The sequence below is a fragment of the Urocampus carinirostris genome, chromosome 6, assembly GCF_059441175.1.
Source record: "Urocampus carinirostris isolate Australia breed hairy pipefish chromosome 6, RoL_Ucar_1.0, whole genome shotgun sequence".
NCBI lineage: Eukaryota > Metazoa > Chordata > Actinopteri > Syngnathiformes > Syngnathidae > Urocampus > Urocampus carinirostris.
Genome location: NC_142354.1, coordinates 13,006,667 through 13,023,752, shown reverse-complemented (window position 1 = coordinate 13,023,752; position 17,086 = coordinate 13,006,667). Strand labels below are relative to the sequence as shown.

At 39.5% G+C, this 17,086-nt stretch overlaps 1 protein-coding gene across 1 annotated transcript; it reads left to right on the top strand.

Annotated features, from left to right (window-relative positions):
* Positions 1 to 404: 404 nt before the first annotated feature.
* LOC148363852 (neuronal vesicle trafficking-associated protein 1-like) lies at positions 405 to 16,578 on the top strand. Its single transcript, XM_088337916.1, has 5 exons — positions 405 to 557; positions 817 to 957; positions 4,296 to 4,412; positions 11,192 to 11,302; positions 14,021 to 16,578. Exons 2-5 carry the CDS (start codon positions 829 to 831, stop codon positions 14,219 to 14,221), a joined length of 558 nt encoding a protein of 185 aa, XP_088194042.1. The 5' UTR covers positions 405 to 557; positions 817 to 828; the 3' UTR covers positions 14,222 to 16,578.
* The last annotated feature ends 508 nt before the right edge of the window (positions 16,579 to 17,086 follow it).

Genomic DNA, 17,086 nt, shown 5'->3' with positions numbered 1-17,086 from the left:
TCGCTCATTCACAACAATTAACCTTTGGGGGGAACATGTAAACTCCGCACAGGAACGCTGGTAGCTGGATTCAAACCCATGACCATAGAACTGTGCTGCAGACGTACTAACCACTCAACCACCGTGCCATCCATCCCAATTCTTCCTTTTTTTTCTTCTCTGTTTTAAATATTGCATTACATGTTGATCCTGGAGTGCCACGTCTAATTTATTGGTAAATAATAACCACTAGGTTATCATCAATAACAATAAAGACAACTCCATTTTATTCGATTTATTTTTGTCGGAATCTCCCCCTACAGGACGCAAAGTGCGACGTGCTCGTCGGATGCGATGAGGTCGTTACATCACTCGCAGTGCAGCATGTAGGGGGGGCTTAAGCATCCACCCCCCCTCCCCTTTTATCTCCCCCCCTCTCCTCCTCCACACCACGGCTGCGTCACATATTAAAGCGCTTCTCCAGCATCAACAACACCGCACGGCGCCGTTTCATTAAGAAAAATACACATTACAGGATTATAATCTCCATTTCTAAATCTATAAACTCGACTGAAAAGGTGAGCGATTTCATATGCATGCCATTTACATTCCCGGTGCGCTATAGGTGCGTCCCCCCCACCCCCCACTCCAATGTTCGTAAATGCATCACCTTGCCGCGCGGTGATGCTTTTACGGACAACAAAAAAACAACCAAAAAAACCCTAAAAATATGTTTGATTGCATCAAAATATCATATATGATGAGGCTATATACAATAAAGGCCGGTGGGTGATTACCCCTCCCCCCTCTCGCCTCTTTATCTCCATCCTCCTCCAGGTTGCAGGAAAAATGGTGAAACTGGGGAATAATTTCAGTGAGAAAAACAATGGCAAGGGGGTCTCTGAGGACGGATTTGATACCATACCCCTCATCACGCCTTTAGACGCCAGCCAGCTTCATTTTCCGCCACCGGATAAGGTAAGGTTTTAAATTATGTGAAGGGAAAAAATGGAGGTGGGGATATCGGGTTATGATGAGAATTGTCTAGAAATCAGGGGGTCTCCAACGCGGTCGAGGGGTCCGCAGACCTGTTATAGCTCACCAATGCTTGTGTTCTTTTTCTTTAGTAAATTGTTTTTATTGGTTGACTGGGTCTGTTCATCTTTAGTTCTTTAAATAATGAACATAGTAATAACATGAGTTGTTATTGTAGAAAATCTAACGAATTGCAGTTTATGAACAAAAAGTGTTTGCAAGTATTGATAATTAATTTTAAGCAATTAATAAAAAGAGTAGAATGAGAATTTATTCGTGTATTAAACACATATTTATCTTTTTATGGATTTGTTTTACAGGAAACACAACAACTAAATTCCAATATATGGGTTTTTATAAAGCTAGCGATCTGACTACATTTTTAGCTATCTAGCTATCTTCCTACCTTTTTAGCTATTTGCCAAGCTATCTAGCTAGCTTTTTACATTCTTTTTGCATGCTATCTAGCTTACGTGTTACCCTTCTGCGAGTTATCAAGCTAAATCTTATCCTCTTTTATAGTCAAGTTAAGTCTCAAAGGGCTGGACAAAGCACAACAACAACAACAAAATAATTAGTAAAATATAACATCCAAGGAAGAGAAACATATTGAGCAAAATAGGGAAAAATTAAATGTGTAACTTGGTTTACATAGAATCCAAATGCCAAATATGATTCTATAAATGATAATAATATTGTAATGTAAAGTTCATACATAGGTAAAAAACTATTTGGAGCTAGATAGCTAGGCAAAATAGTAAAAAGATAAAATGTTAGCTCGATAGCATGCAAAAAATGTAAAAAGCCAGGTAGCTTGCTAAATAGCTAAAAATGTACGAAGATAGCAAGCTACAAAGCTAAAAAAGTAGCCAGATAGCTAGCTAAAAAAACCTGCAAATTTTTTGCTCATTCGCTTTATGAAACCCAATTACTGAATTGAAGCTTTTTGCACCACTAGGAGGTAGTAAAAATTACACACGGTCCCTTTAAAGACTAACACTGGTCCAAATTTGACACTTTACGCACTCACCTCCATGACATGAAGGTTGATCGTGCCCAAGATACTTCTTGGACGGATCAGGGAGACCTAAAACACAAGAAAGGAGAAAAAAAAAGTGTCAATAAAAATCAAGGCACAACAAAATTTGTAGTTCACAGAGTCTCAACGTCAAACTGCCTTTCTTTGAACTACAGCTATCTAGCTCTGTTTGTAGCTTTCTATCCGTCTATTTAGATGAGTGTTTACTCTTTTAGCTAGCTATCTAGCTCCCTTTGAGTTTTTTGACCTGCTTACCTCTCTAGCTAACTATCAAGCTACCGTTTTAGCCGTTTAACATGACGTGTAGCTAGGTTGCTAATTTAGAACAATACATCAAACTGGGTGCCCTTTGCGCTAGTTAGGAACAAAAAGAAGCTTAAAAATTATTATTATTATTATTGTCATTGATAACAACGTAGTATACGTTGTCCACAAGAGAATAAGATGTGGTACACCAGGATTATCATGCAGTATAATAGTTAGAATAGTCTTTCTTTTCATTCTAGTTCGAATTAAATTAACAAATAAGACTTAAAAAAATAATATTAGGATAGGTATCATAGTATCGCTTTAGTACTCTACTTTGATCATTCAGGATCAGTGTTCAAACAATAAATTGTTTTGAGTATTGATTTCTTATGTCCCAATATGATATAATTAGATTTATTTTTATACGTTCATACGTATTCCAAACACCTATGTATCAACAGAACGTGTAAACAACCGTAAATACATAAAATATTAACAAAACGTGGACTTAAACAACTAAAATCACCAAAGTAATTATCAAACTGTATACTTAAACGACCGAAAACACCCCAAAATGTTAATAAAACGTGTACTCAAACAACAATAAATACCCCAAATAAAACTAAAATGTGTACATGAACAACCATAACCTAACTATTGTAAACACATGTACTTGTGTTTCTTTCCCATTGGGTTACGACAGAAAAGTGGGACAGCATGAAGATCAAATAATGCAATGACAATAGTACAATGACATTTGGCAGGGTTAGGGTTGTTATGCAAAAATACGAACTAAGAATATGAATATTCATTATTTTCTATACATAATTTTGTGTGCTTGCTTAGAGTGCTGATGGCCCTTGTGAAGAAACTGTCCTGGAGCCTGTTCGTCATTGTTTTATGAATATTCAAAGACAAATATTAAAAAAAAAGAATACAGACGTTGCCCGACTTAAGTTGAATTTGTTTGGAAGGTGCTTCTGTGCTATATTTTGTATGTTTGAGATTTTAATAAGTATGTTTAGGGCTTGGGGCAGCACGGCGGCGCAGTGGTTAGCGCGTGTGCGGTACAGTTCTGAGGTCGTGAGATCAAACCTTCCTGTGTGGAGTTTGCATGTTCTCCCCGTACTTGCGTGGGTTTCCTCCGGGCACTCCGGTTTCCTCCCACATTCCAAAAACATGTTTGTCAGGTTAATTGGCCGGTCCAAATTGTCCCTTGGTATGAATGAGCGATTGAGTTGTCTGTCCCTGTGTGCCCTGCGATAAGCTGGCAACCAGTTCAGGTTGTCCCCTGCCCACTGCCCGAAGATAGCTGGGATGGGCTCCAGCACCCCCGCGACCCTACTGAGGATAAGATAATGGATGTTTAAGGCTTGTATAAGTAACCTGTATTGTTTTGTACTAAAAATAAATGTTTCATAAAATATGCTTTATAAAAATAAATGAAGTTAAGTTTAACTTAATTTTGGAAGATGCGCTTCAAAAGGTCGTCCTCTGTGGTAGAGAGTGGTAGAAAAAAAGTGATCCAACCATTTTCTCAACCGCATCAAGCTTTCTTATTCCACTTTAATTTCAAAAGAAACGGCTCGCCTCTTCCTTACACTTTACACCAACCACATTGAATGGATGCACGAGATATTAAACAATAAAAATGTCAAAGCGTGGTACAGGTACAGTGCAGTGTGTATACACGAAAACCAGGAAGTGGAAGCCAGATTTCTTCATCGGGGTGGATGCTGGGTGAGCTCTCGCAGCGCCACATGCGGAGTGGTGGATGGAAGCACTACAGTAATGTCCTGTACTCTGAAAAAGGTGCACACAATACAAAATCTAACCTACAGCAATGTCCGGATACTTTTCGACATCCAATAGTGCAAAGACAATTAGCAGCGACATTGTGCAAAAATATGAATAAATAAGATTTATTTTCTACACAAAGGCATTTTTTTCACAGTTTTGTGTGCATGCATGTCTGTAACATGTTTAATTTAAGGTGGTGGTGAAGACCAAAGCGGATTATGACGGCGAGAGCAAGAAAGGCAAGAGCAGATCCCCCAAAATCGCAGAGTTCTCCATAAGCATCATCGAAGGCGTGTCCGAGCGACTCAAAGTAAGATTTTTGCTTTTGGAATTATTCCAAATAAATGAAAAAGATGAAAAAAAATCCCCGAAATCATCATAATTACACCAACAAAAGCATGCCCCAATTTATCTTTATAATAACCATGGGGGGGAACGCCCTAATATAATTTTTTCTTCTTCCGACAGCTTTTTTTTTTTGCATTTATATTTTCTGATTTATTTCAGTCATGACTATTTTTCTTTTAAAATAGAATACATTCTTAAAATGGGCTGAATCTAATTTTTGCTTTTCATTGACTTGTTTTAAGTAAAACAAGAAGAAAAAATGTAAATAATAAGCTATGGATATATTAAATATTGATATTCTAATCTTGCTTGGTTTAAGTTCAAATGTAGTTAAATGAAAATACTTAAACGTCAGATTATATTCTTTTTTAAATCCATATTATAATTATATTTGTAATACATAGAAAATAGTTAAGATTACCTTAATGTAGTATTGCTAAGTTTAAATTTAATTTTCTTATAAAAATAAATATACTTAACAATTGGATTAGTTTCTTCTATAATAGTTTTATTGATATCATTTGTATATTTTATGTTATGGTAATAGAAAATATATATTAATATTACAAATACATATATTATTACAAAAAAACAAAACGTAGATGAGGCCAAAAAACCCTGATTTTTTTGTTCAAGTAAATAAAACACAAAAGTTAAACTGGACATTTCAATTCAATATGACATATATATATATATATATATATATATATATATATATATATATATATATTGAAGGTGTATACCTTAAAGGGACAGTGTGTATAATTAAGCACCTCCTGGTGGTAATAAAAACAATATTTATTCAAATAATTGGCAAAAACACATTAACTATTACATAAAAGTACGTTTTTTTTAACATTCTCGTAGGTTGAATTTATTAACATTTCTTTTACAATCATCAGAATCACTTAAACATAATTGTTCACAATCTTGCTGCTACACGTACCCAGAAACCTCAAAAAGGCTGGGCAGAGAAAAATGAGAAGTAATATGGTGCATTTTGAGTCTCCAGAGTTCAGTATTTTTCAACCACTGTGCCATCGTACACTAATTCTACCGTGCCGTGGGAAATTATCCAATTCGCTTGCCTGTGCGGTCTAGCAAAAGTTCTTTCATTCAGATTTATTTTTACTGGAGATGCAACGGCATTGGCTGGTGATACCTGTGGTATTTTCTCAATAAAACAAATGTGCCTTGGTTAAAAACACTGCCCATTTTTATTCTTCCTTGTGCTTTATGGCACTTGTTTTCTGTGCATGACACCCTAAAGCGACATCTAGTGGTCATATAATACACACCGTCCCTTTAATGTTTTCTGGGTTGCCTCCAGTTTTTGGAGGTTGTTTTGTAAAACATGACCCAATTTACATATAAATACTCCATCAAGGCAATAAAGTTAAAGAAGAAACCCCAAAATGAAGATTTTTTTTCACACGACAGTGACAAACAAGTCAGTCTGTGCAGTAATCGATTCCCAAAGTGTTAAAAATCCGTAGCAACAATTTGCAGCAACGTTTTTACCTGGGCGACTCTGCATCCTGCCAGTTCGACACGCGAATCCATCACGCTGGCCGATGATTCACTCCACGCTTGCCTCAGCCAATCGGTGCTGTCGGCTGCTGCCATGGCAACCGCCTCCCCATGGTCGCTTCGCTCCCGCCTCGCCGAATGGCAAAATGTTAGTCTGCAGCAGATGCCGTATGATAAAGAGAGCATCCGTAGTCTGCAACCGATGAGCCTGACCAAAAACCTCTTTTAAAGCCCCAATGTGTTAAAAATATGGCCCTCTATTTGTGTTAAAATACGATGAATTTCGGACGACAGAGTGTCAAGACCAGAACGGAGACAGGACCCACTTGCGTTGCGTTTCTCACAAGTTTTATTGGAGGAAAGAGAAAGGGATGCGCCCACAATCCGGTGACTGCTGTACGCGGGAAGAAGGTCGCTCTGATACTTGGATTGCGCTCCGAACGCGGAAGTGGATCTCCCGTGGCGAGCGATGGCGGAGTCGGGGACGGGAAAAACGGGTTCGTTGCTGGGACAAGAAAGCAAAACGTGGTCGGGGTCGTAAGCGAGTCGTAAGACAGAATAGAGGAAGACGCGGTCGGGGACAAAAGCCAGGACGGGAAAGTAGACGTGGTCAGGATCAAAAACAGGTCGAAGCCGGGGAACAGACAGGAGCAAAAGCGGGACAGGTAGGAGTCAGGGTCGAAAAAGGCTTGCCTAGCGTTAAATGAGGTTCGCAAACGGACTGACAAAAGGGGACAGACAGGAGTGGGTACAAGTACTGATCAGGAGCCAATCAGAGTCCGAGGCAGTTGGCGCCAGAGGAGCAGGCACAGCTGAGTCACATCACTGACCATGACACAGAGGGTACCCGATTAAAAAAACAAACTCAATTTTGTTTTTGTACAAGTTTTGTACAAGCGGCACTGGATTTTAAACCCGAGCCATAAAATCTAACTCATTCACAGACATTTCTTACATTGAAAAAAAAAAAAACAATCAGTGCTGAAATGTCTAGTACAGAAAAGTAACAAATTGTGCACTGATTAAGACACTTTTTGGAAACTGTGTCCGCAGGTGTCAAATTGGATCCACTAGTGCAGCAGTCAATATTAATGAAACGATGAAGAGTACGACAAAAACCTTCTCAAAACATATCTCAACGTACTGTACTCAAATTCAGAAGCCCATACAATAGCAACAGCCTGTACACCAAATCGGCCATGCGACTGACCTCAAGCGGTCCAATACCAAATTGCAAAGTGATAGAGATGAGACCAAGTATTGCCACTACTACATAAAAGACCAGCTCGGTGGCCTTGGGGGTATGGCGCCCGCCCCGAGACTGGGAGGTTGTGGTTCAAGCCTCGGCCGAGTCATACCTAAGACTTACAACATTGGTACTCGTTGCCTCCCTGCTTGGCGTTCAGCATTAGGGGTTGGGATTGGGGGGGGGTTGGTCACCTAATGACTCCCAACACCTCAGTTGGGTTGAGCGAGGGGGCTGGGAATCCCCTTCTCTGTATCAATCTCCCAAAAAGAGCCAGAAATGACTCTAGCCACCTCCCGCTAGGCGGATATGGCTGCGGTATATAATGATAATAATAACATAAAAGAATCATTACTTAACATTACATTACATAAATTCTTGGAATATTTCTAACAAGTTGTCACGGTTGCCATGACAACCAATTGGCCCCGCCCATGTGGCGTTGACAGATTGGCTTTATGTCTAATTTAAGCTCAGTGCTCTCGCGCTTCATAGACAGCCTGTAAAGGAACTTCTGCCCCGCAAGACGTGGGTTTCGACTCGGTCCTGTTCCTGTTGGTATTTCCTATCCGGTATTGTTCCCGTTTATTTTGTCCTGTTTAATTTCGGTTTCCAGTTTTGTTTTAGCCTATTTTTGTCCTGTTTATTATTTTCTTGTCTTGCTGTCGGTCACCCCTCTCGAGGGATATGACCAGGCTAGATAGATAATTTTCTCCAGTTTTTGTTCCCGTCTAGTTTGTCCTGTTTATTTTTGATATCCTGTTTCATTATCTATCCTGTCTGTCCCGTCCTTTCCGGTATCGACCCCATCTGTCCGATATCAACTCGGGCAATTGGTATCGATCTCGTCGGACTCTGGCTTCCTATCATTTCACGCCAGACCGCTGCCTAACATGCATGCCTCCCTATTTCCCGTAAAAGAAAAGGCTTGTGTGAGAACGTCACCCGTTTGGGTCCTGTTCCGGTTCTTGACAAAAGGAGTGTCGGCTGATGTTTCAATTTGGCAGCGGGTGACTAATTATCAGTATGTCTTTCCAATCGGGCCAAAAACTGTGCTGTTATTAGTCCCATAATTGTAACCCCCATAATTATTATGTACCCCTCCTCAGTCAGTAAATAGTATTGGCATGTTTTATTATGGTGCAACCTAGACACATTGTCGGTGACTCTCCCAGGGTCACCCAGCCGAGGGTGATCACTCCCCTGGCTTGTGTCCAGGTAGCGCACTAAGTCACACCTCCCCCCTCCTCAACCAGAGTCAACGTGAAGCCTTTTCAGCTGCTGCCTTGAGGTTGTTGATGGCTATTGCCTTTGCAGTCCACAAACACCGAGGGTCCCAATGACACGGTGTCAGGACCTGCCTGCAAAACCTCCGCAGCCCACCTCAATAAGTTCGCAGCAGGACCTTCACCCATTCCTACAGCATTCAGCCACGAGATCGGCATCTTTTCCCCTCTTCCTCTCCTGCACATCATCAATCCGGTCTTCCTGGGGGACCGGACGGCAACATAAGGAGAACCACCTGCTTGCTGGCTCTGGACATCAGGACCATGTCTGGCCAGGGTGTTATAGCTGATGTGATGATGTCTGGGAATCACAACTGCTTCTCTATGCCCACACCAGTCTCTTGCAGTTGTTGGCATGCCCACCTGGGTCTTCTTGGAGGGTTGAGGTTTCTCTCCAGCTCCAGGTTTTATGTTGCCACTTGCTGGTGTTGATGCCAGTGCAGATTGTGTCTGCTATTGTCTGCAGGACCTCGTCGTGGCCCCACCTATACCTGCCATCTCCCAAGAACTTTGAGCAACAGCTGAGGATGTGTTCTAATGATCCTCTTTTCTGACAAAGCTGACACAAAGGTGACTCTCTCAGGCCCTAAGTGAGTCTATCAGGCCCCAGGTGAACATGTTGCCAGGGCTTAGGAGGACATCATAACCCAATTTGACCAGGAAGTGGTGTGGGTCCGCTTACCAAAGTTTGGTCCAGGTGATGTGCTCCCTCTTTGTTCAGCCCCCTTGCTTGCTTATGCCTACCAAATAGTAGCAGCTTGTAGTCTGGAATTTACAGTACTTCATTCATTTACAAAAAAACTTTGATTCAAATAAGCAGAACCACATGTATTATTTCACAAACACGAATCATGGGTTTAGAAATTCGAAGAAGCTGGCAACCATCTTACTACTACGGAAGCCTGAATGACCATTTTGCAAAGGTAGCTCATCTTGGTGGTGCTTTTAACACTCAATGGGCACTCACCGCACACAGCTGAGCCCTGCATGTGATGGTCATTGAGTCACATCATTCAGGCGTCTTCCGCTTTTTCCATCGTTTCCTTTCCTAGCCACTCATGTCAGCCACTTGGCTGCAGGCTACGGCCCGCCACTATTGTTAGCGAGTCTGTATAAATCAAGCTTGCTTCATTCTTCTGTGTCACTTACCCTAACACAGCCAAGTTCTGTGATGCAGTGTCCAGAATCTTGATAATTCTAGTTTGCCCGGTCAGTCCTTTTTAGTAGCTCTTCCCGCTAGCTCCTTAAGTAAGCCATTTAAATGAGTTCAGACCAACTCCAGTTATTGGATCTTTTCAGCCGCTCCGGGTGGATCCAACTTGCTCAGTCCTTTACATTCACTGGCCTTCCACAACTTGTAATTCAAGCAAATCAAAATAAACAAGTTTGCTGAATTTAAGTATCATTTTCCTATTTACTACAACTTTAAGATGTAGACAATTACAAAAATGACACCAGAAAACAAGTTTAACATGTCTCTGGTACTGAATAAGTTAAAATCCAGTTTTATCAGTCTACAAGAAGAATCATGTAGACCAGGGGTGTGAAACTAATTTTAGCTCCGGGGCCACATGGTAGAGAAAACATTCTCACAGGGACCGGACTAGTAAATTAATGGCATAAAAAGCGTGCCTTAGGTGGAAGGGGGGCGGGGACTTTTTGGAGGCTCACAACAGAATAATGATTCAGGGATGTAAGATTTGATTGTAACACAATTATTGAGATTTTTTTCCTCAATATTTTTTCCTCACTTAGATCTTGTAGTGTTTATCAACAGTGCATTTGTTAACAATTAAATTCCACTACAGTTTATTTAACTTGGGGAAATCCATGCAGAATGGAAATTGAAAAAAAACATACATACACAAATTCAAATGATTGATTTCATGATTTAAACATATTCTGAAATTTGTATCTCTTGCACATAGTGGAATCCCTATCTAGAAGTCGCCACCATGTTTTCTAGCATCTTGCTGCTACGCTATGCCAATGCATTGGTACTGGGTTTCCTTCGCATTGAACAGTACAGTGCTATCTAGTGGTCAAATATTTCACACTGTGTAAACATCTTGAAAGTTTTAGTTAGGTCATAGTTCACTGCAGATTGAAACAATAAATGCTATTGCAGTAGAGTTCTCAAGGTCTCCTCGTTTTCCTCATGTTGAGGTTTTTTTTTTCCTTCATGTCGGTTTTAGATCAGGGGATGGTGTGATTATAGTCTGTGGTTTGCAATAATCTGTGGTCTCTGCAGCCCTTTGAGACTCTTTGTGATTTAAGGCTATACAAATAAACATGAACTGACTATTTTTTATAAAACTGTTTACATGAATAAGGGAACTTCCCTGTTAGATTTTATATATATAATTTAGAAGCGAGGTAAATCTTTAGTCTTCTATAAAGACACCCAGGTGCTAGTTTTGGATTGTGACTTTTATTGTAAGTAAAATTACACCAAGATGGGTACCCTCAATGTTCTCTGGTTGATTAATGGTAGTCAGCGAATACAGTGGGTCATTTGCGAGTGGTGCTTGGATTTAGCGACATCTAGAGGACATATGTCAAATGACAAGTCATTGTTTGATGCAATGCAGCTCAATTCTCTCTAGTGCTTCTCTCAGCACTTTCTCACAGGCTACATCTAGCTAATTGTTGTTTCTATTATTGTTTCTTCCCCCGCAGGTGATCTTGCTGGTGATTTGCGCCCTGGCCTTCTTGGTGTGTGTCGTCTTCCTGGTGGTCTACAAGGTCTACCAGTACGAGCAGCCATGCCCGGATAGTTTTGTGTACACGGTGTGTAACATTTAAAATGCATTATGCTTGTCATTTTTAACGTGACACAAACTTTAGACCCCCAGGATATTGGATCTGCTCTGAGGTGGGTCGCAAAGTGAAATTTCTGTGTAGAAGGGGATAGAGATCTGTTGTAGTCGGGAAAAAACATCAAAAGTATTCATACATTAGCATTTGTAACTAAATAGAGTATGTAGTATTACTAATATGTAATATACATGCATATGATTAAATTACATTTATAGTAAATATACAAGTAAAGAAAAAAATTAAACTGTATTTATCTTTGGTGTCACGTGACTTGAGCTGGTAAAGTGAAGTTAGCGGGTGGATGCAGAGGCTGAATGATACGGAGGATTAAAATAAATACTAGTTTGAAAACTTCTGAGGATTGTCATGTCCTTAAGAGGAATTCCTTGCTTCAATCGTCTCCTTATTATGAATAATTGTCCAAATCTTAGATAGGTTTTGGCCATTTAACTGAAAGGGGGGAAAAATGCGTGGGCCTTTATCACATTTCTTAATTTTTTTTAAGCTTTGTCTACATTTCTATCGTGTATTTGCATCTCTCTTTAGCATCACTGCAAGCAAGTACAAAAATACAGTATTTGTATCGCAGCAACTCAAGTCTTAACAAAGCACCCGAGATTCTGAACTGAAAAAGGAGAAAGGCATTGTGGGAGGGATTTGAGGCAAAAATCATAGAGGCACCTTACATTAGAGGTAAGATCGGGCCCAAAAAAAGCACCCGAGCCCGACGCAGGCCCGAGGGGTATTAAACCCGACCCGGACCGAGCCCGACTAATTAACTGGATTTGCTGGCCCGGCCCGAGGGGGCCCGAAATTACATATTTTATTTATAAGGAGGGGTGATTTATGATAACAAATTAAACTCTGCCTTTTGTTACAACATCTAGGCCTAAGTTAAATAAAACTGTATAAACATTTACATCTTTTATATTTCTGTGTCTGCACTGCAGATGTTACATTAAGCGACAATCTGTCATTGACGTTTTTTTTTTTTTGAGGTAGCGAAAACATTTAAGGGCGTCCGTCATTTTGACGACTTGATCATTGGGCCATAATCCACAGCAGCAGTAGTAGTACGTCCTTAAGATTTTAGCGCAGCACTTTCATTCAGGGGGTGTTGACGTGTTGTGCCCTTTTCCGACTCCTATGCAAATTCCCCCCCCCCCCCGATCGTATTCTATATAAAACGCTTATTAAAACAATAAAGCGAGCTAATTATAATAATTGGGAGATCCTAGTCTATATAACGCGTTTATTTAAACAATAAAGCGTGATTTTATTCTGCAAATTGCGTTTTTTAATGCGGATGAAAATGTCACCAACGTCAATGTACACTTCCGACAAAAGCGATCGTATTCTATATAAAACGCTTATTAAAACTCTTACCAGAGTGCGTTTTCCTCGTCAGTTCTCCTCTCTTGAGTTTATCCTTAACTTCTTGTTGGTCCGACTCCATATCGGGGATACCAGGCCAAAATCACGCGAATTTGCGGAGGGGAAGATTATTAAGAGGACAGCATTCACGTCACGTCACGTGCACAGAGCATGCTCTGGCTCCGTTAAAAGCAATTACAGCTCCTTCTCCGTTTTATCCAAATTATTTATTTTATAACAAGTATTCCTTGGTTTAGTATCCATACATAGTTTAAGTATATATTTTTAATGAACATATATTTATAATTATTAATTAATTAAAAAAAAAAAAAAAAAAAAAAAAAAAAAAAAAGCAGGACCGAACCCGACCCGACCCGACCGTATGACTGACATTTCAGGCCCGACCCGGCCCGAAATTGCCTCGGGTTCGGGTTCGGGCTCGGGCCATGAATCTTAGCTCTACCTTACATGACGTCGACGAATGGCAGACAGGAATCTTAGAGACCTGATTTGCACAGTGATACACATATATACAACAAAGTTTGAGTTTTGAGTGTTTTTGGTAGGAAAAATACTATAACGAACAGTTAATTTTTTTTTTTTAAATTTCACATTGTAAAATGAAAATAATAGATTGGCTAGGAACACAGTAACTGGGTGTCTACTGTAAATTCCAGACAACAAGCTGCAATATTTTTCCTACATTTTAAACAGAGCAGCTTTATTCTTTTTCTATTTTTCGCGAGGCGGAAGTTCGTACTGGTGTCGGCAGCGACTTCAGACGTGCGTTTCATCCACGCCAATGTCAGAAGGCTGGAGTTTCCTTTAATCCACAAGGAACAATGACAAGCAAATGCAATTTGGAAGGCTGCACAAACCTCCAATGACAAAAAACAAAAAACAAAGACACGCTGTGTGGCGCAGCCTTTATTACCGTTTTATTTTTGCGCAATAGTAAATATGTGCTCGTTTTTCTAATCATTATATTGAATGGTGACATGATCTGAAAACACTAGACCTCGGCAAATTAGGGGGTGCTGAAATCGTCACCCTACACCACTCCACCCCCCATTTCTCCTATCTCATGAAACAAAGCATAAGGGCTCTTTGAACTCAGTCGACATTGTTAACACATACTTAATAGAGAACATATATAACTTTTTAAAGGGCACCTCAAACGATGAACTCCACCTTTAAGCCTTCGGCTTAAAATCAGGCGAGGCTTATACAAAGACAAAATTGAGTTTCATTTCCCAAATTTGCGCATGCGGCTTTTAGCGACGAACCTGACTCGCGTTTTCTTTTCCGGAGCAGCAAGGGCGCTGCATGCCAGCCGGACTGTACGGCGGCTTCCCCCACCAGGGCCCGGGGGGCCGCGGCCGCCTTTTCACTCTCATCAACCACTACAACATGGCCAAGCAGACCATCACTCGCTCCGTATCGCCCTGGATGACCATCATGTCCGAGGAGAAGGTCACCCAACAGGAAACCGAGACGGCGCAGAAGCTAGCCTAACCCCCACCTTTGAGAAAATCCGCCCCAGGGGCCGCGCTGCCTTCAAGGTCAGCCCAATGCGTGGGAATCCTGACTCCGGGGTTTGTCTGATTCGCATTATGCTGTTATTTATGATGTAGAATGCACCACGCACACGTACTTGATGTTGAATTTGTACAGAAAAAAAGAAGTCATTTAGTGAAACGATTGTGAAGTAGCTCGTTTGTGATGCATTTAGGTGAACGTGCACGCAAGACGATTAGGACTGTACTCTGCTTTTTTTGGGTCACGTTTCAAATAGAACATTTTGAATAGTTGTAATCAGGCATCAAATGCATCTGAAGTGAGAGATTTCAATCACAGCAGTTTAGTAAGAAAAACAGCTGCTGTTTTAAGACACAGAATGTTAGACAAATGTGCTAAAATAATCATAGTACAAGGTCTTATTATATTAGCAGGTGTTTTTTGGGGTTCTATTTCTTGATTTTATTAAACATAATGCTAACAAAAAATAGGAACATTTATATTTCAAACAAGGAAAATAATCCGTAAACTGTAGTTTAAGGAAATTTGATTTGGAAAATAATTGAGCTCATTGTACCAAAATCTGTCTTCATTTTCATATTTATTTTAAATTAGCTCAAAAAATTATGAAAATGAATCTAAAACCACTAAAGTATGGCTAAAATACACATTTTTAGCTGTAATTATCCTTGTTTAGTATATCTTTCCTCTTTTTACAATAAAAAAATAACACAAATTTGATTTTAAATGGGCTATACATTTGCTTAATTGATGCACAGTAAATGTTTTCTTATTTTGCACGTAAAAATAAATAAATATCTTTTAAAAAGCTATAAAATTGCTTATTTTAGGTCAACTTTTCTTGTTTTTTTCCTGGGGGAAAAAGTCAAAATACTGAATAAATAAAATTGTTTAAAATCAGGTCAAATTGAAGTCATTCTAACGATTTATTTTCTTATTCTTAGTGGTTTTAATTGGCTATGAATTTGCTCATTTTCAAATATACATATTCTTATTTTACAAGAAAAACAAGTCAAAACATGGCTAATGTCAGATGTTTCTAAATCAAATGTAGTAACATTAAACAAAATATTCTGAATGAGATAAAACAGGTCATTTTTTAGTATATTTCTTCTTGTTTTACAAAATAAAGTCTAAATAAATTAAATTAAAAAAAAAGATTTGAAATAGTTTAGAACTTTTCTTATTTTTCAAGAAAAACACTATAGAAAATGACAAAAAAAAAATCAAATAAGGAAAATACATACTTTAAACGATCAAAATTTGAGCTAATTCTGTGAAAAAAGGTTAAAAAACTTTAAGTATTCTAAAATAAGCATATTTATAGAAAACGTGTCAAATTATGATAAATTAAAATTATTTTAATTAAAAATACAGGCTTTTTTTATGAATCGGTTCCTCTAAACTAGGGGTCTCATACTAATTTCTACTTGGGGGCCACACGATAGAACGAACATTCTCTTGGCAGCAGGACTAGGAGATTGAGGAGAAAAAAAGAGAGAAAGAAGAGAGAGAGAAAAGAGATAAAATGAGAAATAGTGAGGTAGGGGGAAAGAAAAGAGAAAAGAACAAAATGAAGAGTGCAAAAAAGACACAAAGAGTAAAGGAAAAAGTGAAAGAGTGAGAGAAAAAGGGAGGACAAGAGATAAAGAAATACAACTACAGTGTCTTTGTGAGAGGCACCTGGCTTTGGCAACATCAAGTGGACATATTTCAACCAGCAGCGTTTGTCTCTTGCGCTTCTCTGAGCGTTGTTTCGTGGGCCGGATCCAATCCCTTAGCAAGCCTGATCCGGCCCGCGGGTCGCCTGTTTGACACCCCTGCTCTAAACAGCGCTATGTCGATTCCCCAACAAATCTTACTAAACTGTTGCGCCAACAATCTCCCCTTCACCATCTGCACCAGCAAGAAACGTATTTTGCACAATTTGAGATTGTGCAGGTCCCAAACGGCTTTCTGCATCCTCTCTCTGTCAAGTTCTACTTTGTTGATGTATTCAACGTGTATTTATCAAGGACGGGCAGCCTTTTTCGGTTCCACTTCGATAGCTTAGCTCTTAAACAGTTCTACTGAATGTTTCTTTGCTTTGATGGTAACGACGCCGTATTGTGAAAAACAAATATCCCCGGGTGGCGATCGGCAGCCGTCTTTTTACTGACTGTTTTAGTTAAAAGGATCTAAAAGTAGTGGCTTGTTTTCCTGTAAGTGTCTGTTAATTGATCACCATGGCCTACTGTGATTTTCATACGGTGTAATGAGTACCATTCAAGTGCATTTGCTACGTTATATGTTGAATGAAGAATTGAAATAAAGTGCCCACGTTTCCCACCATTGACCATTTCTCTTATTTTGTGTCTCATTTAGTAATCAGGGATGCACGATAGGTATTAAACCGATAGCGGCCAAATAATGAGTGATATATTTTTCTTAGCCGAGGCATGTGTGACGTGTTGGAGCTCTTGAAGCATCTTTTGCAATTTCTATGTGTTATATTGCTCAAAAACAATATCTTGTGATTAGAGTTACAGACGCTCCACTACTTATGACCGATTTGGCTTAAGGAAAACGGTAGATACAATAATTTTTGGGGGATATCGAAAAATATCCGGCCATTTTTTTATTGTGTGCACTCTTTCCGAGTACAGGACAGAACTGTATTAACTTCTTTATGCTACTAGCTATGGCGCTGTGAAAGGTCGGCCAGCATCCACCCCAAAGAAGAAATCTGTCTTCTACTTCCTGGTTTTAGTGTATACACACTGCACTGTATTGTGTAATATCTCGTGCATCTATTCAATATGGTTGGTTTAAAGTGTAAGGAAGAGGCGAGCCGTTTCTTTT

What these genes read in the sequence shown, in the direction of transcription:
- LOC148363852 (XM_088337916.1), top strand. Translation starts at nt 829, where the DNA reads ATGGTGAAACTGGGGAATAATTTCAGTGAGAAAAACAATGGCAAGGGG. An exon ending in GCGTGTCCGAGCGACTCAAA is followed by an intron (nt 4,413 to 11,191) that starts GTAAGATTTTTG and finishes CTTCCCCCGCAG; the next exon opens with GTGATCTTGCTGGTGATTTG. An exon ending in CGGATAGTTTTGTGTACACG is followed by an intron (nt 11,303 to 14,020) that starts GTGTGTAACATT and finishes TTTCCGGAGCAG; the next exon opens with CAAGGGCGCTGCATGCCAGC.